This window comes from Oryctolagus cuniculus, chromosome 18 (assembly GCF_051225735.1).
Source record: "Oryctolagus cuniculus isolate XC-2025 breed Fujian yellow rabbit chromosome 18, ASM5122573v1, whole genome shotgun sequence".
Taxonomy (NCBI): Eukaryota; Metazoa; Chordata; class Mammalia; order Lagomorpha; family Leporidae; genus Oryctolagus; species Oryctolagus cuniculus.
The window spans coordinates 29,790,743-29,814,059 of record NC_142884.1 but is presented as its reverse complement, the minus strand read 5'-3'; the positions used below and the strand labels follow the sequence as shown (position 1 = coordinate 29,814,059).

At 53.4% G+C, this 23,317-nt stretch overlaps 1 protein-coding gene across 2 annotated transcripts; it reads left to right on the top strand.

Moving 5' to 3' along the window:
* The first annotated feature begins 11,257 nt into the window (after nucleotides 1–11,257).
* Nucleotides 11,258–22,867, top strand: CCNE1 (cyclin E1). 2 transcript variants are annotated; one of them, XM_002721146.6, is made up of 12 exons: nucleotides 11,258–11,462; nucleotides 11,940–11,991; nucleotides 12,101–12,188; nucleotides 12,419–12,487; nucleotides 16,181–16,326; nucleotides 16,428–16,563; nucleotides 19,248–19,394; nucleotides 20,258–20,353; nucleotides 20,529–20,663; nucleotides 20,758–20,869; nucleotides 20,956–21,113; nucleotides 21,342–22,867. In XM_002721146.6, exons 2-12 carry the CDS (start codon nucleotides 11,969–11,971, stop codon nucleotides 21,462–21,464), a joined length of 1,233 nt encoding a protein of 410 aa, XP_002721192.2. In that variant the 5' UTR covers nucleotides 11,258–11,462; nucleotides 11,940–11,968; the 3' UTR covers nucleotides 21,465–22,867. The 2 variants fall into 2 exon arrangements, with proteins under 2 accessions (XP_002721192.2, XP_069918120.1); XM_070062019.2 differs by lacking the exon at nucleotides 11,940–11,991 and having other exon boundaries at nucleotides 11,293–11,462.
* Nucleotides 22,868–23,317: the final 450 nt, after the last annotated feature.

Below are 23,317 nucleotides of genomic sequence, written 5' to 3'. Positions count from 1 at the left end.
CACACCTCCCAGCACCGGGCAGCTCTCTCTGTTGCAGGCATACCTGGCCCCTGTGCACACCTTGCCCCAACCTTGATCAAGTTGCTATCATGCCCGGCTTGGACCCCTGGTCTCCCTGGCTCTCATCTCCCCTGTCCCCCAGGGTCCATGCTCCCTTAAGGAGCAGCAGAGTGCCCTTTAAATATGTAAATCAGGCTGGTCACCCTGCTACTTCACAGCTCCAGGGGCTTCTGGTAGCATCAGAGTGAAATCTAGACTCGCCGCTCTGCCTCTCTCCTGTTCCTTGTGTCATCCACTCTCCCTTGCTCCCAGACTCGGGCCTGCTTGCTGTTGAAGCAAGTTCTGCCATGGGGAGCTCATTCCTGCCCCCGGGCCTTTGCACAGACCACTCAGTGTGTCTGGGAGGCTCTCCCCATAGTGCCTCAGGGTAAGCTCCAGCGTCCCCTCCTGGAGGCCTGTCTGAACCATCTTTCATCGTCCTGCTTGTGTCACCCCACTCTCTCAAGAGTTCTCACTGCCATATGTTGGTCAACTGACTTCCAGCTGGACCCCTATCCCACTTGAGGGCAGGTTTCCACTGCTCCTGCTGGTGGCCCAGTGCTGTGCGCGGGACGGGCAGTCAGTGGGCCTGGTCAGGCAGGGCGTGGGAGGGAGGCCAGGATGTGCTGTGGCACTCACACCATACGGCATCCGCACACGGGGGCTGAGCTGCAGATGGTCTAACCTGGAGCTTTCTTGCTTTTGTGTGTTGATAACGTAAAGATGGAACGCAGCTCCCTGCACAGTTTGTGTTTGCTAACTCTCTATATGTATATAAAACAGACTTCAGTGTTACTAGCCAACCGCTTGGGAAGTGGAAGGAAAACAGAGCAATTAGAGAAAGAGAGAGAGAGAGCGAAGCGGATGCTCGCCGAGAAGGTGGCCAAATCTCTGTGCTCAGGTAGAGAGCAGCTCCCGAGGAAGCGGCTCCACCACGGGGTCCTGGGGCAGGCGGGTGGTGGCACGGCGCCTGCCCTGGGATCCAGTCCCCCTCCTCCTTGGGGGGAAGCATGGCACAGACAGCAGCCCCTGCTCCTGCAGCCACAGTGCTGCCCCTTCCAACTTCAGGTTCAGCCCCAGCCCCAGCTGTGGCTCCCCCTGGGTCTTCTCCCAGGAATGTTGCCCCCACTCAGCACTGTGATACCCCACACACCCCCCCAGCCTTCACTCACACATTTTTCACGCAAATGTTTGAAAGGGGGCGCGCCTCCCTTGTGCCTGTGGGCAGCCTCGTTCTGACAGGCAAAGGGCCCCCAACAAGCAAGCACAGTGCAACTGTGGATGAACCTCTCAAGTGCCGGAAGAATAAAGATGTGGGCTTTCCTGAAAAGGGTGGAGTGTTTACACCGCCATGTGAGCAACCGAATCCCCACCCCGGAAAATTCCTTGCAGAAGCCTCCAGCGAATAAACAGTGGCTTCCCAAGGTGGGGGTGGAGGTGGGGGTAGATTGGGGGTGCTGCACTCTGCCACACAGCTTTCATTACCCGCGGAGCTCTGGATCGCCAGGACACAGCAGTGACAAGAAGCAGAGGATGGCAATGCACTTTGCAATAATAGTTCTTAAGTTCCCTACAGAATACGCACCCCCCCCATTGCTTGTAGGACAGCAAACTGTTCCCCCGCCCTGTCCCCGCCCCCTGGGGTGCTGCTGATTTGGAAGAAATGAAGGAAAGTGGGAAATGCACCCCATTTTGCAAACTCTGATCAAACAACTACTTCAGGCAGTAATCATAAAACTATTAGGTGAGCGTTTGATGAATGAATGGACGAATGTATACAGTGAGGGGCTGAGGGGACACTTTACAATGGGGGAGGGAGTTGTTACCACCTGATGCCACTGGCTAATCCTAGCACGATGCGAATGAGACAGCTGGACATCATGGGGTGTGCAGGCAATAACACACATACACACACACACATGCACATACACACACATACACATACACACACATGCACACAAGACACACACGTCACCTCCAGGCACAACTTCAGCCGGGTTTCAAGAGCTTGCTGCATCTGCAGGGGGTCCGGGAAGGAGGGAACGAGCCACACAACTTCATGAAGAAGGAAACTGACCAATGCAGACGGTGAAGTGATTCTGCAGGAAGTGGCTCTGGTTTTGGAGCGAAGACGGACAAGCAGGGGTCTCACCAGGATGCAGAAGACTGAGACCACCACCAGCAGGTGTAGCCGTGGATCCCATGTAAAAGACGGATCTGAAACAAGGGGGGGATTTCATTTGAGATGGAGTGTTGAATGACGCCAAGAATTATTGCTTATTTTGTTAGATGTTACTGGCATGGTGGTTATATAAGAAAACATCTTTACCTTTTAGGAATGCATACGCAGGGCCGGCGCTATGGCATAGAGGGTAAAGCTGCCACCTGCAGTGCCGCCATCCCATATGAGTGTTGGTTCGATTCTGATTCAGCTCTCTGCTGTGTCCTGAGAAAGCAGTAGAGGGTGGCCCAAGTGCTTGGGCACCTGCACCTGTGTGGGAGACACGGAAGAAGCTCCTGGCTAGTGGCTTCGGATCAGCCCAGCTCTGGCCATTGCGGCCATTTGGGGAGTGAACCAGTGGATGGAAGACTTCTCGCTCTCTCTCTGCCCCTGCCTCTGTAACTCTGTCTTTCAAACAAATAAACAAATATTTTTTTTAAAAATGCATTCACAAGTATGTAGAAGTGAAATGACATCATGCTTGGAATTCACCTTGAAATTCCTCAGCTGAGAAAAAAAGCCCTGGCCCAGCGCAGCAACTGTGACAACATCCTCCCTATTAAACCAGTGGGAGAAGCATGTGAGTGTTCATGGTGTTATCATGTCTCTACCTGTGTGTATGTTTGAAAATGTTTATAAAGTAAAAACAAAAACAAGGCTGGCGCCGCGGCTCAATAGGCTAATCCTCCACCTAGCGGCACTGGCACACCGGGTTCTAGTCCCGGTCGGGGCACGGATTCTTTCCCGGTTGCCCCTCTTCCAGGCCAGCTCTGCTATGGCCCGGGAGTGCAGTGGAGGACGGCCCAAGTGCTTGGGCCCTGCACAGCATGGGAGACCAGGAGAAGCACCTGGCTCCTGCCTTCGGATCAGCGCGGTGCGCCGGCCGCAGCCCGCCGGCCGCAGAGGCCATTGAGGGGTGAACCAACAGAAAAAGGAAGACCTTTCTCTCTGTCTCTCTCTCTCTCACTATCCACTCTGCCTATCAAAAACAAACAAACAAACAAACAAACAAACAGGGTGCAGAGATAAAATTGAAGAAAGGTAAGAAAGAAAATACCCAGGACTAGATTTCAGACTTCGCAAAATTTGCATATCCATATGAAATATCTTGGGGATGAGACCCAGGTTTAAAAATGAAATTCCTGGGGCCAGCGTTGTGACGGATGTAATGGGTTAAGCCACCACCTGCAACACTGTCATCCCATATGAGCGCCAGTACGAATCCTGACTGCTCCACTTTCAATCCAGCTCCCTGCTAATGTGCCTGGGAAAGCAGTAGAAAATGGTCCAAGTCCTTGTGCCCCTGCACCCACGTGGGAGAACCGAAGAAGCTCCTGGCTCCTGATCGGTTCAGCTCCTGATCGTTGCAGCCATCTGGGGAATGAACCAGAGGGTGGAAGACCTCTCTCTCTGTCTCTCCCTCTCTTTGTAATTCTGCCTTTCAAATAAATAAAAGTAAATATTTTTTTAAAAAAATATGTTTCCTATACACCTTACACACATAGCCTGAAAGTGATTTTACACAGTGTTTGTAATAATCTTGTGCATGAAACAAGTTTCAAGGCATGGAACTTTCCTCTTGTGGCATCACACCAGTGTTTAAAAAGCTTCGGACTGGGGATCATCTCGGATTTCAGACGAGGGGTGCTCAATCTGTAACCGTCTAGAGACGGAAGCAGCCTAGTTGAGAGCAGGTGGCTAGGAAAGGAGGGGATGTTGACAGTGAAGGCGCTGGGGGCTGAGAAACGCTGGGGAATGAGCAGCTTGGGGGTTCACAGCAGGTGCACACGCACCAAAGAAGCCAAAGGCCCGGTGTGTCACCGACAAGGGACGTGAGCCAGTGAGCTGGGACAGACGGCGCCCTGGGGAAGAGCCCGCAAGAGCCAGGCAGTGCCCTGTGCATCCAGAGGCCACCTGACATGATGCTACAGCCAGGGTGAAGCTCTTGGATGGTACTGACAAGGGGCAGGTCTCAAGGGATTTACTTCTGAAAGAGATGACACTAGTTGTGCGGTGACAGTGGCATCTTAGCAGGGAAGGGGCATCGAAGGTAGGAGACCTGTTCAGGATGCACACGGAGCAGCCCTCCAGGCAAAGCAGATGGTGGCTTGGTCTAAGGTGGCAGCAGGGAAGGAAGCAGCCTGGAAATATCTGGGGGACCAACGAGCTGCTGGGGCCTGCTGAGGCCTGCAGAGAGCGAGGGCAGGGGAAAATTGAAACGCCAGGTTTGGGGTCTGAGCCACTGAGTGAACGGTGGTGCGGGTTCCCAGGACGGAGCAGCAGGTAGGGAAGTGCCAAGTTCACCCCGGGGCACGGTGTGTGGCAGAGGCTTGGGAGAAGGGTGAGTGGAGATGTCATGTGACTGCCCCAAGGTCCGCTGAGAGGAGGCGTGGGGCTGGGACCCACATGTCGTGGCCCAGGGGACCGGGCCCTGGCCTCAGCGGCTGCTTCAGGCTTCCTCCTATGGGACGCTCTCCAAGATGGCACCATCCCCCGGGGTGCCAGCCCTCCTGTGACCTTCTGCACCCCGTCCACTGTTTCTCCTCTCCCTTACACTGAACACTGTACTCTGTATTAATTTTAAATAATAACACCTCCCATTATGAGTTTTCTTTTTTTCTAATTCTCTTCTTGTTCTGCTGCATCAAGAAGTTCTCAGTTTGGAGCTGCGAAGTCCCTATTTTTTAACACAGTCTCTGAAGTTTGCTCAGCTTCTAAAAGATATTACGGCAAAATAGTCATGACCGTTGCTACTCATGGCATTCAGCGTGTTCACAGCTGCTGCTGCTGCTATCCCTCACCGACCTCCAAAAACTCCTTTCCCATTCAACAGGACCCTCGCCCCAGCCCAAGGCAACCACCAATCAACTGTCTATCTCCATGGGTTTGACTAGTCCAGGGAGCTCCCCGAAGCAGAATTGAAACAGGCTCAAGGCTTGGGCAGACTGTGCCCCACCAGTTCTGCTTTTTTTTTTTTTTTTTAAGATTTGTTTTTATTTGAAAGTCAGAGTTACACAGAGAGAGGAGAGACAGAGAGAGGTCTTCCATTCGCTGGTTCATTCCCCAGTGGGCCGCAATGGCTGGAGCTGCACTGATCTGAAGCCAGGAGCTTCTTCTGGGTCTCCCATGCAAGTGCAGGGGTCCAAAGACTTGGGCCATCTTCTACTGCTTTTCCAGGCCACAGCAGAGAGCTGGATGGGAAGTGCAGCAGCAGGGTCTCGAACCCACGCTCATATGGGATGGCGGCACTGCAGGTGGCAGCTTTACCCTCTATGCCATAGCGCCGGCCCCCTGCTTTTCCTTATACATCTCTTGGTGCTTTCCTCCCGTTTGTGGCAGGCGAGGCTGATTTCCCACTTAGGGCCAGGACGGTAGATTTTCTCTTCCAAGCCAGTGGATCTGAGTGGGAAATATCATTTGTCACGAAAGGCTAAAGGTGGAGAGGCTCGCCAAGCACAGGAGGAGAGAGAGGTGAGGGAGGGAGGTGGGGGTAGCCCTGGCCTTGAGTGTCGAATCTCCTTTGTGTCCCTAATACCAGCAAAGAATGTACCCCTGACCCCATGCACCCGGCCCCCTTGCCTTCCTATCTCCACCTGGAAGAGGCTTTCTGTCAGGCTCACCTTTGCCCCCACCCATTCATCCATCCATCTATTTACGCAACCAACTTGGCTTCCCAGGACCTGGGCTGGGCTCCGGGGAATGCTCAGGCCCCTAGGACTGGGATCCTATCAGTGTAACCCCTCCTCAATCCCTTCTTCCTCCTCTCCCTCTTCTTTATTTAACCCAGACCCTCCCTCATCCAGAACCCTACAGAAGTAGGCTCTGAGTCAGCTCTGAATTCCTACGTGGGGTTCCAAGGTCAGACAGCAGTGGTCGGGCTGATCCCTAGAGGAGGAATGATCCAGAGAGAAGCTGCCCCTTGGAAGAGGGCAGCCTCCTGCTGCTGCTCCTCACAGGTGCAGGCTCTACTTTGCCAAATCGTCCTATTGTTCAGTGAGCCAGAAGCTCTCGTGTCTGCAGGAGCTGGAATTTTTGCGAATACTCTGTGGGCTGCCAGCGTCTGTTTGTGACCTCTGTCCCGTGGTGTTTTGGGTGGTGAGTCCTCTCGGTTAGCATCCGGCTTGCATGCAGAGTGTGTGTGAGATGTCCCTGCAGGGCAGGGCCAAGCCATTCCACCCGTGAATGCTTGGCCCTGGGCAGTGCCGGGCTGGTTCATAAATTGATTCCTGTCGGACCAATGGGAGCCAGGGACAAAGGGGGGTCACCAGGGGTGCCAGGACTGCTGGGGAGTTGAGATAATGAACCCAATGCCTGCTCGCAGACCCAGGCATGGCACCCCCAGAACCAGGCACCAGCGGATGTATGACCTTAAAGAGAAGGGCCTGTGTGGGCCTGGGGGACCACAGTTAGGCTTTGCCCCAAGGCAGGACAGAGTTGCACAGTTCATTCTCTTTGCTTACTCAGGACACCCATGCAAGTTATGAGAAACCCAACCACAACTGGCTAAATAAAGACATGATAATAATTAATTGGCTCCAGCATCAGGAAAGTTCCCAGTAATCCAGTCTTGTGCTTGATTAGGCCTGGGGGCTAAAGGGGTCAGAAACCTGCCTCCCAGCACCTCTGGCTGTGCACTGCAGACAGGGCTTTCCTCTAAAGGTCAACTTCCATGGCAAGATGGCCTTGTGGCTCCAGGCCCACTTCCAGGCAGCTTAGCAACACCTGAGGGTTGTCATTGGCCCGGTGTGAGTCATGTGCCTCGGCCTGAACCAATCCCGAAGCCAGGAATGTGGTGCTGTGATTGGGCAAGGCCCCTCTCCCATCAAAGTGCAAAAGAGGGTGGTGCTTAGAGAAAAATGTTGATCCCTGACCAGGAGGAGATGCCAGAGCCTCCCCTCTCCAAGCCCCTGCTCTGCTTTGCAGCTGTGCTTGTCTTCCAAAAACCCAAAAAGAGGAGATTTAAATTAAAGCTGGGGCTATGGTGATCAGGCGCAGAACAAAGCCTTGGCCCACGTGCGCGGGTAGCCTGTGGCTGCAGATCTGCCCCCACCCCCCAACCTGCTCCCTCACCCCCACTCCCGCAAGTCTCTTCCAAGCCATCTCTGTTCTTGCCACCCTGCTGTTAGCAGAGTCTACCCACGGCAGCTGCAACCCCATACTATGTGCAAAGGACACTTTTAACCCTCACTGAACTCTTGGGTTGATCAGACCCTTCTGCCTAAAGAAGTGTTCCCTGGACCTGCTGCCCAGTGTAAGAGGGGTGAGGCCAGGGCTGGACCCACCCATTGTTTTGTCAGGCCCCCCAGTCGGGGTCTGTCCGTGGCAGTGGGAGCGGAAACTGAGCCTTGGGGAGCGTGGATTGGGGCCCTGGGTGCTGGCTGCCCTGGCAGGCCTGTGCAGGCAGACTTCCCAGGCTGAGCGAGGATGGGAGCCAAGCCTCCAGGGCTTTCCCACACTTGGGCTCCCTGATGCTGGGCTGCAGTCCCTCTCTGGTCCTGCTCAGCCTGCCTGGCCCCCACCCCTCAGCTCCCACTAGGACAGCCTCTTTGGCCCCTTTTCCAGTATTTCCACGTATGGCCTCATCCAGGCAGCCACAGTCGGTCCAACCCTGCCTGACAGCAAAGCCCTGGCTGGCGCTGTGCTCCGCCACCATGATCAACCTGTTCCAGCAGCAAGCCCCTTGCCTTTCTAAGAGGCCTTAAAGGTGCTGGTAAAAGCTATGCCCCAGCTGCCCAGGCAAAGGCACACAGGTCCGTGGATGGGCCCGCATTGCCAGCGGGCAGTTTTCTGGGTCCCTGCAGTCTGTCTGGGGCCCCATGTTAAGCAATGCTAGCCGGAAGGACTTCCCCCTTACCCACCCCAGGATCTTACTTAACCTCTGTATTCTGTCTTCTGTCCTCACCCCTCCACCATCCCTAGGGCATGGATTAGGTACTAAGCCAAGCAAATGTTCCCACCCTTCTTTATGAATAACAGTGATCAATACATATTGAGCACTTACTATGTGCCAGAGACTGTTGCAAGGGCATCATGGATATAAATATATTTATTCCCCCACAGCAATCCTGAGGTTGGGACAATAAGAATCACATTTTTTTTTTTTTTTGACAGGCAGAGTGGACAGTGAGAGAGAGAGAGACAGAGAAAAAGGTCTTCCTTTTGCCGTTGGTTGACCCTCCAATGGCCGCTGCGGCCCGCGTGCTGAGGCCGGCATACCACGCTGATCCGAAGGCAGGAGCCAGGTGCTTTTCCTGGTCTCCCATGTGGGTGCAGGGCCCAAGCACTTGGGCCATCCTCCACTGCCCTTCCTGGCCACAGCAGAGAGCTGGCCTGGAAGAGGGACAACCAGGACAGAATCCGGAGCCCCGACCGGGACTAGAACCCGGTGTGCCGGCGCCGCAAGGCAGAGGATTAGCCTATTGAGCCACGGCGCGGGCCAGAATCACATGTATTTTAAAGATGAGGAAATTGGGACTGGCATTGTGGTACAGTGGGTTGAGCCACCACCTGGGACACTGGCATACCATATGGGTACTGGTTCAAGTCCTGGCTACTCCACCTCCAATCCAGCTCCCTGCTAATGTATCTGGGGAAGCAGTGGAAGATGACCCAAGTGCTTAGGCTCCTGCCACCCACATGGAAGACCAGGATGGAGTCCCAGGTCTGGTCCAGGCCTGGCCCAGTCCAGACTGTTGTGGGCATTTGGGGAGTGAACCAGTGGATGGAAGACCTGGCTCTCTCATTCTCTGTCTCTCTCCCTGTCTCTGAAACTCTGCCTCTCAAATAAATCTTTAAAAAATGCTGACATTGGAGCACAGAGAGGTGAAGGAACTTTGCTGAAGTCTCATGGCAGAGGGGAGGTGCTGCTCTCCCTGCACAGCAGCTGGTCCACCACGGCTGCAGTCTACAATCTCCCAAGACCGAGTGAATGCCCTGCAGCAGACGCAGAATGAAATGAACCCAGACACGCACAGGTGAGCTGCTCCGGCCAACCGGGGATCAGCAGACTTCTAAAGACTCCCAGCTGCTGTGCCGGCTGTTCACACAGCCTTGTCTGGTCTATTGATAAAGCGATTCATTCTCCTGGCTTAGCTGCTCCCTGCTTGATGCAACCTCGGCATCCAAGGCTAGGCCTGATGCCCCCTTCCCACATGAAGTCATAGCTCCAGAATTTTCCCAGCCCAGCCCTTGTTGCTCTGTACGGAAACGACTGCCTCCCTGCCAGACTGGCAACTCCTGAGTGGGCAGTTGTGTCTTGCTTTGTATTTTTTTTTTTTTTTGGAAAACCACTTATTTGATTTTTTTTATGGAAGTACAGATGTTCCATGACTTATCATAGGGTTCCTGTCTGATAAACCCATTGTAAATTGAAACTATCACAAGTCAAAAATGCATTTTAGGGGCCGGTGCTGTGGCACAGCCAGTTAGGCTGCCACCTGGAACACCAGTATCCCATATGAGCTCTGGTTCAAATCCCAGCTGCTCCACTTCCAATCCAGCTCCCTGCTAATGCACTTGGAAAAGCAGTGGAGGATGGCCCAGGTGCTTGGGCCCCTGTACCCGTGTGGGAAACCCAGATGAAGCTCCTGGCTCCAGCCTGGCCCCGTTTTGGCTGTTGCAGCCATTTGGGGAATGAACCAGTAGAGATATGTCTCTCTCTGCCTCTTTTTCCACTCTTTCAGATGGATAAATTTTTTAAAGTGTGTTTCATACACCTAATCTGCCGAACATCACAGCTTCTCCATGCATTCATAAATACGACTTGGGTGTCCCCCTTCCTCCAGGCACTACGCCAAGGGCTGGGGGTCCCCGCAGCGAGTAGGGCTGAGGCAGGTGCCCTCAGTGACCCGAGGACTCCGAGGCAGAGGCAGGGGCAGGGGCAGGGGCAGGGGCAGGGGCAGGCGCAGGGGCAGGGGCAGAGGCAGAGGCAGAGGCAGAGGCAGAGGCGGGCTCAGTGCTGAGGGGCAGGTTCCAAAGCCCTGAGGTGAGAACGGGCAGAAGGCACATAGGGGAGCTGTGAGGGGCCATGTTGGAGCCAGACTTGGAGCCAGAGGGCGAGGGAGCTCCTCTGAGCCTCAGATGGGTGGCAAGCACCCGGAAGGTTTTAACTGAGAGATGGTTGCACAGGAAGCCCCGGGTCAAGGAGGCCTTCTGCCGCTCTGGCTTCTGGGGCAGGGCCCAGATGGAAGACGTACATGGAAGGTGCTGGAATGAGTGGAACGAAGGAAAGAACAAATGCACTGGCAGACGGACACACACAGAGGGCACCAGACGCGGCTCCCAACGGCCCAGGTTCTAGGCCCAGGCCCCGGGCGCTGTGACCTTGGGGACATCCCCGCCCTGACACGCAGGGCCCGGAACCCGGCGTCTCAGGGGCGGGGAAGACGTGCCAGGCGGGACGGTGCGCGCGCGGCAGCGGCGGCGGCGCGCGGAAGCCCCGGGGACAGCGGGTGCTGTGGGCCGCACGCTCTCCCGCATCGGCCACGCCAGACGCGCTGGGCCCGAACCCGGCCGCTCGCCGTGTTTACATTCCACCCGCGCCCGCCACGCGGCTTGCTGCCACTCCGGCGCCGCTCGGCCCCGCCCCTCCGCGGCGCTCGCGCCAGACTTCTCCCGCGTTGCGCCCGGCGCGGCCCCGCCCTTCTCCGCGCGCGCCGGCCCGCTCTCCCGCGTCCCGCCCCGCGCAGGCCCCGCCACGGCCCTCTGGCTCCGCCCACCACGTCCCGCGTCCTGTCCGTCTGGCGCGCAGGCCCTGTCACTTGGCCCCGCCCCTCGCGGCATCTGCGCGAGGCCCCGCCCCGCGGCCCGCCCCCGGCGGTAGCCCCGCCCCCGCGGCCCGTGCACCTCGCTGGCCGGCGCGGCGGCGGAGGCGGTTCTGAGGGCAGCCGCTGGGCGGGCCCGCGCCCTTGGGCTGGCTCTGAGGGGCTCGGAGCCGGGACGGGGCGGGGCGGAGGCTGCGGGGAGGCGCGAGGGCGGGCCGGGGCCGGTTCCGCGCGCAGGGATTTTTAAATGTCCCGCTCTAAGCCGGGCGCAGGAGCAGCCGGCTCGGCCGCCAGCGCGGTGTAGGGGGCAGGCGCGGATCCCGCCACCGCCGCGCGCTCGGCCCGCCGCCGCCTCCCGGCTTTCCGCTCGCCTGCCGCTTCCAGCCTCCTGGCTCCTGCCCCGGCTCGTGCGCCGCTGTCTGCCGCCGGGACGGCTTCGGGTAAGCGCCCCGCCGCGGGCTGCTGGGACGGGCGCCGCGGGGCGACTTCGCGAGCGCCCGACCCGGGCCGGGGTGGGGGTGGGGGTGGGAGTGGGGGTGGGGCGGGTCGCCGGGTCCCGGGGGCATCAGCGCGGGGTGCCCCGGGGCAGGGTGGCCCGGAGATGGGGTAGGGAGAGGTGTTGAGGGGAGGCTGAGGCAGCCCCGGCCCCTAGGGAGGTGATGGGTTGGCGAGGGGGGGGGGTCTCGGGATATCCAGGGCCTTCCCCATCCCGGGCTCGGACCCGGGATCGCAGGCTGCGGGCGGCGCGGCGGGTGACAGGCCACCCCGGGCCCATCGGCCATTTTCCCGGCCGGCCCGGGAGGCTCCCGCCGCCGCCGCCACCCGCGCGGGAGGGGGAGGGGTGCCCGGGGCCAGCCCTTAGGCTCTGGCCCCCGCGGCCTGCGGCGCTCACCTCGCTGCCCACTTGGTGCCCCCAGGCCCGAGGTGCTAGCTGGAGCCCCGCGCCATGCCGAGGGAGAGGAAAGAGAGGTGAGTGGCCCGGCCGCAGTGGGACAGGGAGGGTGTGCGGCGGTGGGGGAGGGGCGGCCGGGGTCGGGGGAGGGCTCACCCCTGCCTCGGTGCCACCCTGGCTCTGCAGGGATGCGAAGGAACGGGGCACCATGAAAGACGACGGCGGCAGCGACTTCTCTGTCCGGTCCAGGAAAAGGAAGGCAAATGTGGCCGTTGTGAGTACAAAGGAGACAGGTTGGGGAGAAGTCCTAACCCCTCCATCTTACCTGGGTACCAGGCTGGGGTTTGCCCCGGATTTGCTGCAGGGGGTTGAGGGTGTGGGTGGGCTCTTTGGGGCAGAAACGGTGCTCACACTCTAATCGACTATCCCCCCTTTTCTCTGTGTGTTTTTGTCTTTGGGTTGTTTGGTGTGCGTCCTTGGGGGGTGGGGGTGGTTCTGTGTTAGTTTTTGCAGGATCCAGATGAGGAAATTGCCAAGATTGACAGGACTGTGAGAGGCCAGTGCGGCAGTCAGGTAGGTGTGCTGGAGGCTTGGGCCTGCCTGGAGGGCCTCCCACGACCCTGAGTCCAGAGGCCTTCCCAGGTCTCCTCTCCTGCTGAGGACCCTGGCTTAGAGTTCTTCCCTGTGCGTACCCACAGTGTGCCCGAGCATGCGCTGGTCTTGGGATTCCTGGCTGGTCCTCTCTGAGGGCGCATGGTGTGCCGGGAAGACCCAGAGTGGACCTGGAGTCCTCTCTGTCCTCTCCTGTGGCCCAGGAGGAAGCAGAGTCCTGTGCGGGGGCAGTGTTGGGCCCACCACCTATTCCCCACAGCCAGTGAATTCTGTGTGTGTGAGCAGCCACCGCTCCTCTGTCCACACCTGTGGCTTATGGTCATGGTGCTTTAGGACTTCTCCCATCCCCTTTAGGTCAGGTTACAAACTGCTTCCCTTTCTGGCCCCAGGAATTCTCGCAGCCCATCTAGCGAGGACCTACATGGATCCGTGCTGCCCGGGCCTTGCCCTGGCTGCAGCAGGAGTGTGATGTGTGTGTCTCAACGCTTTCCTTATTGACGACTGCATTTGTCTTTCCCCTCCTCAGGGAGTTCCTGCCAACTTCCCTGCATGCAGCGTGATATCGTTGTAATATCAGAAGTTCCGTGCAGAAAAAGCTTGCATTATCTCTTTACCTCCAGAAATGGCTGGAGACTGTAGTTACGGCCCCAGTGTGGGAAGGAGCCTATCTCCAAGCTAGCTGGCCAGGCCTTCTGACTCTGCCACTGATAAAAGCTGAGCGGGACGCGCTTTGACCTGAGTGCACTGGCCCCAGCTAGCTTAGCAGTGGGCAGCACCTCGCTTTGTTGAGATCAGGAGCCATGCGCCTGGTTTCAGGCATGAAGGGCTTCGAAGGGTGGGCCATGTTGTTGCAATGGCATTTGTCACTGTGCTAAGACTCCACTAAGCACTTCTGGGGAGGACCCAAAGACTATTGAAAAGGGGTGGATTTCCTTGTCTGTTGGAAATACTTAACTCTAGCAAAGGAAACAAGACAGCACATCCCCAAATATTCTCCTTTTTCCCCCCATTAAAAAAAATAAACTTTTAATCAAGCAGGTTGATTTTGTGGGTGTTGTAAAATGAATCTGTACTTGGTGAAATTCAAGGTAAACCCCAGGGGTGTTTTGAAGAGAAGACAAATTTGCAAGTGAAGATGAAGCAGAGCCATCCATGCTGAGTTCTTGGAGTTTTGTTAGAGCTGTGTCTGTTCTCAAGGATAACCTGAGCAGCCCTGGGGTGCCCGAGACAGGGCTGGCTCTGCCCTGGATGTTAGGGAGGTGATACCTGCGACACAGGGATAACCAGGCCATCTCCATGAGAAGGCGGGTTCATGGTTGTGCATGCTCATGTTAGCAGGTTTCTGCACACTTTATGGAGAAGACAGCTTGAAAATTATCCATGTGTCTTTGGTATTTGTGAAAACTCGTAGAGCTGGAGTTTGGGGTTACAACAGAGCCTATTGCCTGTTTACGCAGAATTTCGCTGTGGAGATTCACAGTTCAGCCAACTATTAACAACCTTGAGCCGCTAAGAGCTAGCGTGCTGAATTGAGTGTGTCTGCTCCATGGCCACATGCAGCCTTTGACCGTTGTCATTTTAGGTTGTTCTGAAGATCCTTTTGTCACATCTCCTTAGCATGTCTGTTTTGTTAAGTTGTACGTGAGGCCCAGCTCTTGTATCTGAAGCAGAATCTAGACTATTAGTTCCTTCTCCGAAGCTTCTGCGTGAGGAACAGCGGCACTGAGAGATGGGGTTGGTCAGGAACTCGCAGCGGGGCTCTTGCTGTTAGCCCGTCCCTTCCTAAGTGCAGTCAGAGGGGTTGTGCTTCCTGTGAAACTTGGTGTAGACCTAGTTACAGAACACCGACTTCATTATCCTCAGCCACTGGTTCCGAGAAAGGCCAGCTTCAGAAACCATGACTGCTTGAGGTCCACCTCGCTTGTCTTTGGGCCTTGCTTCGTTAATCTCCAAAGCCTTGTTCTCAGAGGTGCCATCTTGCTGGGGGCAGTGGTGCCCAGCTCGTACCTTCCAAACTGAAACTCCTTGGCTGAAGAGCAACTTCTAGCAGGTGTAACGTGAGCCTCTTCGAGTCCAGGAAATGCTACCAGCACAGGATGCTGGAACTGAAAGGAGTGGCCTTTCTCACACAGCTGTTGGCAGGGGCTGTCATGGATAATTTGCATGCTCAATTCTTTGTACGCTGGCTAGGGGAAGAGCTTTATCCAGCTTAGCTCCTCTCGCTGAAGTGCTGGGGCTGCCTCTGAAGGTGGGGGTGTGCTGTGGTGCGAGCAGGCATTGTCTTTAGGGCCCAGGTGTCCTCTTTCGTGGGTAGTCACCCCAGCTGTCTGCTTTGTAAACTAGTCGACAGTCAGGGTCTCTGCTTTCAGAAAAAATGACAGGGGTCAGACTTTCCCAGTGGGATCAGCTCCCTAGTTACTCTTTTCTAAGTGTCACAAGTAAAACTTTGGGTTCTTTGCAGAGTAGGATGGCAAACAGTAGCTTTAAAAAGAAAATACTGTAAGTGACAACATGACCTTGGTCTTTTCCAAATGTTGATGGTTACAACTGGGCATTTGAAATCTTGCAGAGAAGCCCAGTGCTTCGGTCTTTAATGATGAGTTATGTATCTGATGTGTGAGTGGGGCTCTGGGGTAGGACTTAGGTTTTCCAGGGCACCCAAGTGCTATCTGCATGGACTTGGTATGACCTGTGCCCGTCACATGATGTGATTTTAGCCAGGTGGACGTGCATTTTGTCTTGTCAAGAGTTAAGGAAAACAAAAGGTCTCCATTGTTGAATGTATTCGGCTGGTCCCGTAACTAAAGGAAGATGGCGCATTGGACAGATTTGTTTTTAAAATGAAGATGCTGTATTAAAGATGACAGCCAATTTGTATTTTTGATCTTTTTTAATGTGTGAATATGGGGTGCTATGTAAATATCTTTATTGAAAATTCTGTTTCACTTTTAAGACCTTTTAGATTAGTTGTGTCTGTAAAAGGGCAAGTTTTTGGAGCAGGCATTTAACCTAGTGGTTACGAGGCCCACATTGCACCCTGGAGCGCCTGAGTCCGAGCCCAGGCTCTCTCTTCTGATTCCAGTTTCCCACTGATGCTACTGGGAGGCAGTATTGGGTTCCTGTCATCTGTGTGATAGACCTGGACAGTGCTCCTGGCTTCTAGCTCTGGTCATTGTGAGCATTTGAGGAATGAACCAGCAGAAGAGAGCTCTCTGTCTCTCAAAAAAAGAAAAAAATCTCTAAATTTGGACCAGATAATCCCACAGTGCATCTTTTAAGCACTTGGGAAGTCATGCTCAGTATCTGAGCTGCAAATTCATTTGTGCTTTTTGTTTTTGTAAAATAAGAGCTGCTTACACTTGTATTTTGCTCTCCTGTGTCCATTTTGCTTGCAGAAGAACCTCATTTTTATCCTGATATGGAGGCTAAGATGCTCCTGGTTGCCTGGTTTTCTTGGGAATTCACTGCCTAGACTCTGGAGTTAGTGACAGAGATGAAAGCCTGGAGTCATCCTGCGGCTTGTACTTCCCATGTCATCTCCAGTTTCAACTTCGAACCTCTGGGGAGGGTGACGGAGATATTTTTTGAAGTGCTCGCTAATATAAAACTAGCTGGTTGACATGAAACATTCTACACTTTGCTTTCCCCTGGCAGCCGTGGGACAGCGATGCAGTATGTGCAGACCCCTGCTCCTCGATCCCCACACCCGACAAGGAAGAGGATGAGCCGGTCTACGCCAACTCCACGTTTGATCCTCATAGCTTGGCACCAGCCAGAGCTTCGCCGCTGCCTGTTCTGAAGTGAGTGTTGGGTTTGCCACGTGGCTTCAGGCCTCTCACTCCACGTTGTTAGTCCGTACTGACAGCTGTGTGGTTTGTGTTTGTTTGTTTGTTTGTGGTAGCTGGGCAAATAGAGAGGAGGTCTGGAAAATCATGTTAAACAAGGAAAAGAAGTACTTAAGGGATCAGCACTTTCTGCAGCGACACCCTCTTCTGCAGCCTAAAATGCGAGCGATTCTTCTGGACTGGCTAATGGAGGTAAGCTTGCAGCTTCCCGTTCACTGGAAGCATTGACCATTTCTAGATTTTTCTTTGCTGTTCTGATTCTGTGTGTGTTTGATTCCATTGAGACACTCTGTATCCCTGAAGCTATGTGACCTTTTTTGGTCTACCTTAAAAGAATTTCTTCTTTTTTCCTTTTAAAGATTTATTCATTTGAAAGGCAGAGTTACAAAGAAAGGGAGAAACAGAGACTGAGATATCTTCCATCCACTGATTCACTCCCCAAGTGACCACATGGCCAGGGCATGGCCAGGCCAAAGTCAGAGCCTGGAACTCCATCTGGGTCTACCATGTGGATGTCAGGGGCCCAAGCAGTTGGGCCATCTTCTCCTGCTTTCCCAGGCCATAGCTGAGAGCTGGATCAGAAGTGGAGCAGTGAGGACTTGAACCAGCACTCAAGGGATGCCAGCATTGCAGACAGTGGCTTAATATGCCACATCACAGTGCCGGCCCCTTAAAAGAATTTCTAAAATATCTTTACCCTTTAGATATTTTAAAGTTGGCATCTACTTTTTTTCCATCAAGTTCAAGTAGTTGCAAAGGTATTTCCAATAAATTGTAAATATTGATATTTGAACTTTGTTCATTAAGTTGCTTTTGACTGTATCTGCTGGAATGTGAATATCAGCTGTTTGATAGTGCTATCATAAATTGTAAAAATGTGTGAACACCCTTATCTTTCAAAGTCCGATCTGGCATTGTTCCTCTGTGACTGCTGGGAGTGCATTTCCCTTTCCCTACAGAATGGTATCCTTACAAAAAAGCTCACATCTTTTATTGATCATACTGTTGTCCTTCTGCAACAGTTGATCAAAAGAACAAGTTATTACAGATTACTAAGAGGCTTGTTAAACATACAAAGTGAAATCTTATCAGCAGTGCACCTGTTCCTGGGATGGACTGTGAGTGACTTACAGACAGTGCCTGGAGTAAGGGCTGGGGGGAGCTCCGTGGATACCCCTGTAAGGTGGGTGGGTGAAGTGGAAGGACAGCTCAGGCAGGTCCCTGGAGGAGAGAACACTTGTGCAGATGATGAGGGTCTGGCTTCCTGGAAGTGACCCATGCCATGTGCCCCTTTGCAGTCGGCCATTTCCAGGGCTGTGTGCCCCGCTGTGCTAGTCCTACAGTTGAATCCCCTGCTGCCCCTTGCCTTCAGTGTGCCCTCATCAGGCCAGTCAGTCACTTTGTGGTATTTGCCAGCCATATTTTCTTGGCAGCATTTGTGTGGACTAGAAGCAGAAGAGTTCAGCATTCCTCATACTTTGTAGGAATGTTTCTATGAAGAGCTAAATGTGGTTGGGGCTGGCGCTGTGGCACAGCAGGTTAATCCACCACCTATGACACTGGAGACCCTTATCAAAGCTCTGGGTCCAGTCCTCGCTGCTGTACTTCCAGTTCAGCTCCCTGCTGATGTGCCTGGGTAAGCAGCAGCAGATGACCCAAGTACCTGGACCTCTGCCACCCCTGTGGGAGACCCGTATGGAGTTCTAGGCTCCTGGGTTCAGCTTGGCCCACCGCCACCATTGCATCTCTGTCCATCTCTCCTCTCTCTGTCACTCTGCCTTTTAAAAAAAAAAAAAAGAAGCTAAATATGGTCTCGCCTGGACCTTAGAAATAGGCCTAGGTGATTGATAGAATTTTGTTCTTAATTTTTAAAAAATTTATTTTTATTATGTATTAAGGACAGAATAATGGAGAGAAGAGAGAAAAACAGATCTTCATCTACTGGTCTATTCCCCAGATGGTTGCAATGGCTAGGGCTGGGCTGGGCTGAAGCCAGGAGTTCCATGCAGTCTCCCACGTAGGCAGCAGGGATCCAAGTTCAAGCACTTGGGTCCTCATCTGTGTGAAACACAGCAGCAGGGACTTGAACCAGTGTTCCAGTAGCATTGCAGACAGCCGCTTAACACACTGTGCCATGATGCCTGGCCCCTTGTGGGGTTTCCTGGCAGTATTCTGAGTATGGTTTTTCTGGCTCCTCTTCTGCATGTTCACTCCGTGATCTGCACTTCCATGAGGTAGCTTGGAGAGGAGTGACAACGGTGGTGTCACATGGAGCTCTATACGCATAACCAGGCATTCGATGGTGGGGAACTGAGGTCTGATATTTTCTCCGTCCATTCAATCCCATCGCATGTGCTTTTGCACCAGGCTCTTGTGAGGCGGGCAAGGCAAGCATTGTCCTAGTTTTGAAGTTTGAGAAATCTGAAGTGCAATCCAAGTGAGAGCCAAATCTAAAGCCTGGGTCTCTGGGTCACTTGTTATAGTGCTTTCTAGAAAAGCTTTTGCCTCCTGGGATTTATAGTGGTTTGGGCATGCTGTTGTCCTTACGTACATTTGCATTGCCGCTGTTCGACATTCTTATTGGTATTGCTCAGGTGGGAGGAAATGTCTCCACGTCATAATGAAATTTATAATCCAGGGCGGCGGCGGCGGTGGGGGGCAGCATTCTTTGAGAACCTGCAGTTCCGTTCTGTTTTGGTTCTTTTCCATGACAATTCTGTGGCCCATGAATGTTTGTTCTGTGGTTACATGATCACAGAACACTTTGTCCTTATATCCGAGTTCCAGGTTCTTTGTCATCTCTCGTGATTGGTTATACCAAGTTGTTTTTGCTGTTGTTCAAGTACCTGTTCTGAAACGCACTGAATATTTTTCAGGTGTGTGAAGTCTATAAGCTTCACAGGGAGACATTTTACTTGGCACAGGATTTCTTTGATCGGTACATGGCCACACAAGAAAATATTGTAAAAACACTTCTACAACTTATTGGGATCTCATCTTTATTTATTGCTGCCAAACTCGAGGTAAATCATTTTCAGTATTTGTTCTATAACAATGTGTTTCATGAGCATTGCTAAGATTAGGGCACAAGATCAACCACTTGTCTATTATGTAGGATATGTATTATACATATCCTACATTTTTCTAATTTGAGACACATGCCCAGAGGGCTGGAAACCAGCTGAGCAGAGAGGTGGAGTGAGTATATGGAATACTTAGGTTGATGCAGCTACCTTAACCACAAAATTGTGAAAAGACAGAGAAAAGTGAGCTTTGAACCACCAGGAGCCAGTTTTGAGGGTCAGGCGTTCGGCCTAGCAATTAAGATGCCAGCTGAGGCCCCCACATTGCACACTGGAGCACCCAGATTTGATGCCGATTCTGGCTGCTGACCCCAGCATCCTGCTGGTGCAAACCCTGGGATTTGTAAATGGGTTCCTGCCACCCACGCGGGGGACTCCAGTTTGGCCCTGGCCCGGCCCTAGCTGTTGTGGGCATATGGGGATTGAACAAGCAGATAAGAGCTTTTTTTCTCTCTCTGCCTCTCAGATAAATAAAAATGTAAATAATAACTGACCCTCATGGAAAAAAAAAAGTAAATTTTTGGGTGATTACAGAAGAGGCTATGGGCCAAACTTTCAGACATGTAGTTCAAAAAGATACTGAGAAGATGAGAATTTCAAACTCCAGTCATGAGGACAGCTCGGGTTTATGCGGAGAGAGTGTCCCTTCCTTTGCAGTGAGCGGATTGTGAGGCACCGGCGGGACCCCTGAACTGGTCCCACAGGGAGCCCTCTCCTTCCGGGCCAGGCGGGTGCGGCGGAGGCCGAAGCTGTTTTGGAGATGGGCCTTTTGCTCACCGTCCCGTCCTTTCGTCCTCTTCTAGGAAATCTACCCTCCGAAGCTGCACCAGTTTGCTTATGTCACTGATGGGGCTTGTTCAGGGGACGAGATTCTTACCATGGAATTAGTGATTATGAAGGTAGGTTACAGGTTAAGTTTTCGGCCATTTCTTAAACACACACGTAATGTCTTTTCCTCGTGAGAGGGGCGTGCCTCTGGTGGGTGCTCGCCGGCTGGCCACACTGTGGCATGAAACGTGGCTGTATTTTGAATTTCTTTTCTCAACTGTGGGTCTCCTTTCTGTTTCCCTCTAGGCCCTTAAGTGGCATTTAAGTCCCCTGACCATTGTGTCCTGGCTGAACGTCTACATGCAGGTTGCGTACCTGAATGATGTGTGTGAGGTGCTACTGCCACAGTATCCCCAGCAAATCTTCACACAGATTGCAGAGGTAGGCGGCCACCCCGCAGCCAGGGCGAGGCCCCGCAGGGGCGCGTGCCGGCCGCCCACCTGCCACAGCGGTCTTTTCTTCTCCTTCTCTGTAGCTTTTAGATCTCTGTGTCCTGGATGTCGGCTGCCTAGAATTTTCCTATGGTGTCCTCGCTGCCTCCGCCTTGTACCATTTCTCGTCATCCGAGTTGATGCAGAAGGTGTCAGGTATGTTTGCCTCGCGGTGAGCTCGCAGGCAGGCTGTGTTGAACTTAGCACGCTCGGGCTGAGCCTGCGCCTTCTCTCCATTGCAGGGTATCAGTGGTGTGACATCGAGAAGTGTGTCAAGTGGATGGTTCCATTTGCCATGGTTATAAGAGAGACAGGAAGCTCCAAACTGAAGCACTTCAGGGGGGTTCCCGCCGAAGACGCGCACAACATACAGACCCACATCAACAGCTTGGATTTGCTGGTCAGTGCTCTCCCTGCTTAGTCTCCCACTCACTGTCCTCCAGGCAGGCTCCAGATGCCCCACAGAAACGTCTGTTCTTCTCAGTCCTTGAAAAAGAGAAACTCGGAGCAATAGGCGCTGTGTTCCATGCTGCTCGACCCCTCGCCCACCTCGGGAGAGGCTTCTGGTTGCTGCCACCTGGCCCCGTGCTCCCACTCTGACACTTCTGCCTTTGGTTCTTGTCCACAGGACAAAGCCCAAGCAAAGAAAGCCATATTGTCGGAACAGAATAGGATGTCGCCTCTCCCCACTGGGGTCCTCACCCCCCCACCGAGCAGTAAGAAGCAGAACAGTGAGCAGGGAACAGTGTGACCACCCCAGCATCCTGCACCAAAGACAGCCGTGCGGAAGTGCCTGCTGCGGGTTCTTCGTCTGCTGCCGCAGAGGCGCGCGTTAGCTTTTACAGAGATTTAAATGGAGGAGCACAGCTCTTCCACAGCAGAAGTATTTCTGTGGATGACATTGGACAGGGAGAAGTGGTTTTTATTGAATGCTTAGGTTTTTTTTTTTTTTTACTGAGTGGGTCAAGTACACCAGCCACCTCCAGAACACCAATGAGTGCTCCCGATGCTGCTACGGAGGGTGATACTTGACTTGACTGTTCTCGTGGCGATAAAGGCTTGAAGTTGAGGAGCACCGCTGTTGCAGCTGGGCTCCCCCTGGGTGTTCTGGGTGCATCGTGTGAAGTGGAGCAGGTGGCTGTGAGCTAGCACGGTGACGCTGAGCCCACGGCCAGCCAGGCTGGGGCTTGCCCCCTTCACACTATCAGTCGACAGCGTACAATGCCTCTTATGAACTTGTTTTCTAAGTGCTGCTATGTCTCTCCGTTTTTTAATAAAGAAAATACTGTCTTTGAGACAGCTGGTTTTATGAGCTATGTCTGGTAATTTAAGTAAGAAGTCAAACATTTAGTGTGCCTGTAATCAAATTCTGATTCTTGGCTTCATGCTTCTTGAAGCTCAAGTCTTTGAAGCAAACACATTGGAAAGAAAACCTTGGGAGTGAGCTTCTGGGGTGGCCCTGACTGCCTTCTGAGGCCCCCGGGCTGGGAGCGAGGCTCCTATGTGGTCTTCCTCTCACGGTAGCCTGCTCATCCTGGTCACTGGGCCTCGGTAGCAGCAGTGCTGAGTCATGTCCACATCCGACAGGATCCGTGGGTTTGATTTCTTCCCTGGGACTGCTTAAAGGTCTGCAAGAATCTGTAATTAGTATTATTTAATAACCTTTCGCCCTGGCCCAGATCCTCACCTGAAGAATTGATTGAGTTTTGTTGGAGAACTTGTTAGCACAGTAGCCTGAAAGTATGCTCTTAAGCAGAAGATGCCGAGTGACGTTGCGTGTGGCTCAAGGTCATGATGTCTGCGTTTAGTCTGCGCCCCGGCCGTCGATGAGGTCGCCAAGTGCCTTGCTAGCGGTCCCTGTCCACTTGAAGTGAACAGCTCGCCTTGCTCCTTGTTGGACAGCCCCCGTGGGCTTGTCTACAGTGTGCTGCACTCCAGAGTGCTCTGGTGTGCTTGGGGGGGAGGGTGGGTGAGCAAATAAATACCACTTATTTCCAATTTGTTCTTTTATCTTTGTGAAAATCTGTAAAAAGAGAAGGACGTTTACACCTGTCCAATATTTGTATGAGATTGGAAAGAGCCTATTTTTGACATGGATGTTGTAGTTGTGGCAAATTTTGATACTGTTTTCCTAATAAATGCATTCTAAATCTACCCGCAATGGTATTTAGTCAGATGATACAATTCCGAGTGTTACTTCATCTTGGGTGGTGAATTTGCATTTGGTGTTTCCTATGCAAAAGTGTGGCACTGAAAACATTTCCCAAGTCGTATGATACGCTTGAGAGCTTGACAAACATGAGCTAGCAGCAGTTCAGTCACATCTGAGGTGAGTAGCCACAGAACACTGGGCGAGCCATGACGCTGAAGTCGGAATGTCTCGCGTGTAGCTTGTTGGAAGATCAGAATTTCTGAATTGTGTTGCCACAGGCAGCTGTCAGTCATCTGAGTCCTGGATGGTAAATGAAATCCGTAGTGATCAGTAATTTCCATGGTTCCGTCAAAGGCCGAGAGCTGCTAGTCAGTAAAAGCTGATTCTCCCCTCTTAGAGGAGCCACTTGGACTTACTCATCAGTTTGTGGCTAACTTTGGCCGTTCAACGGT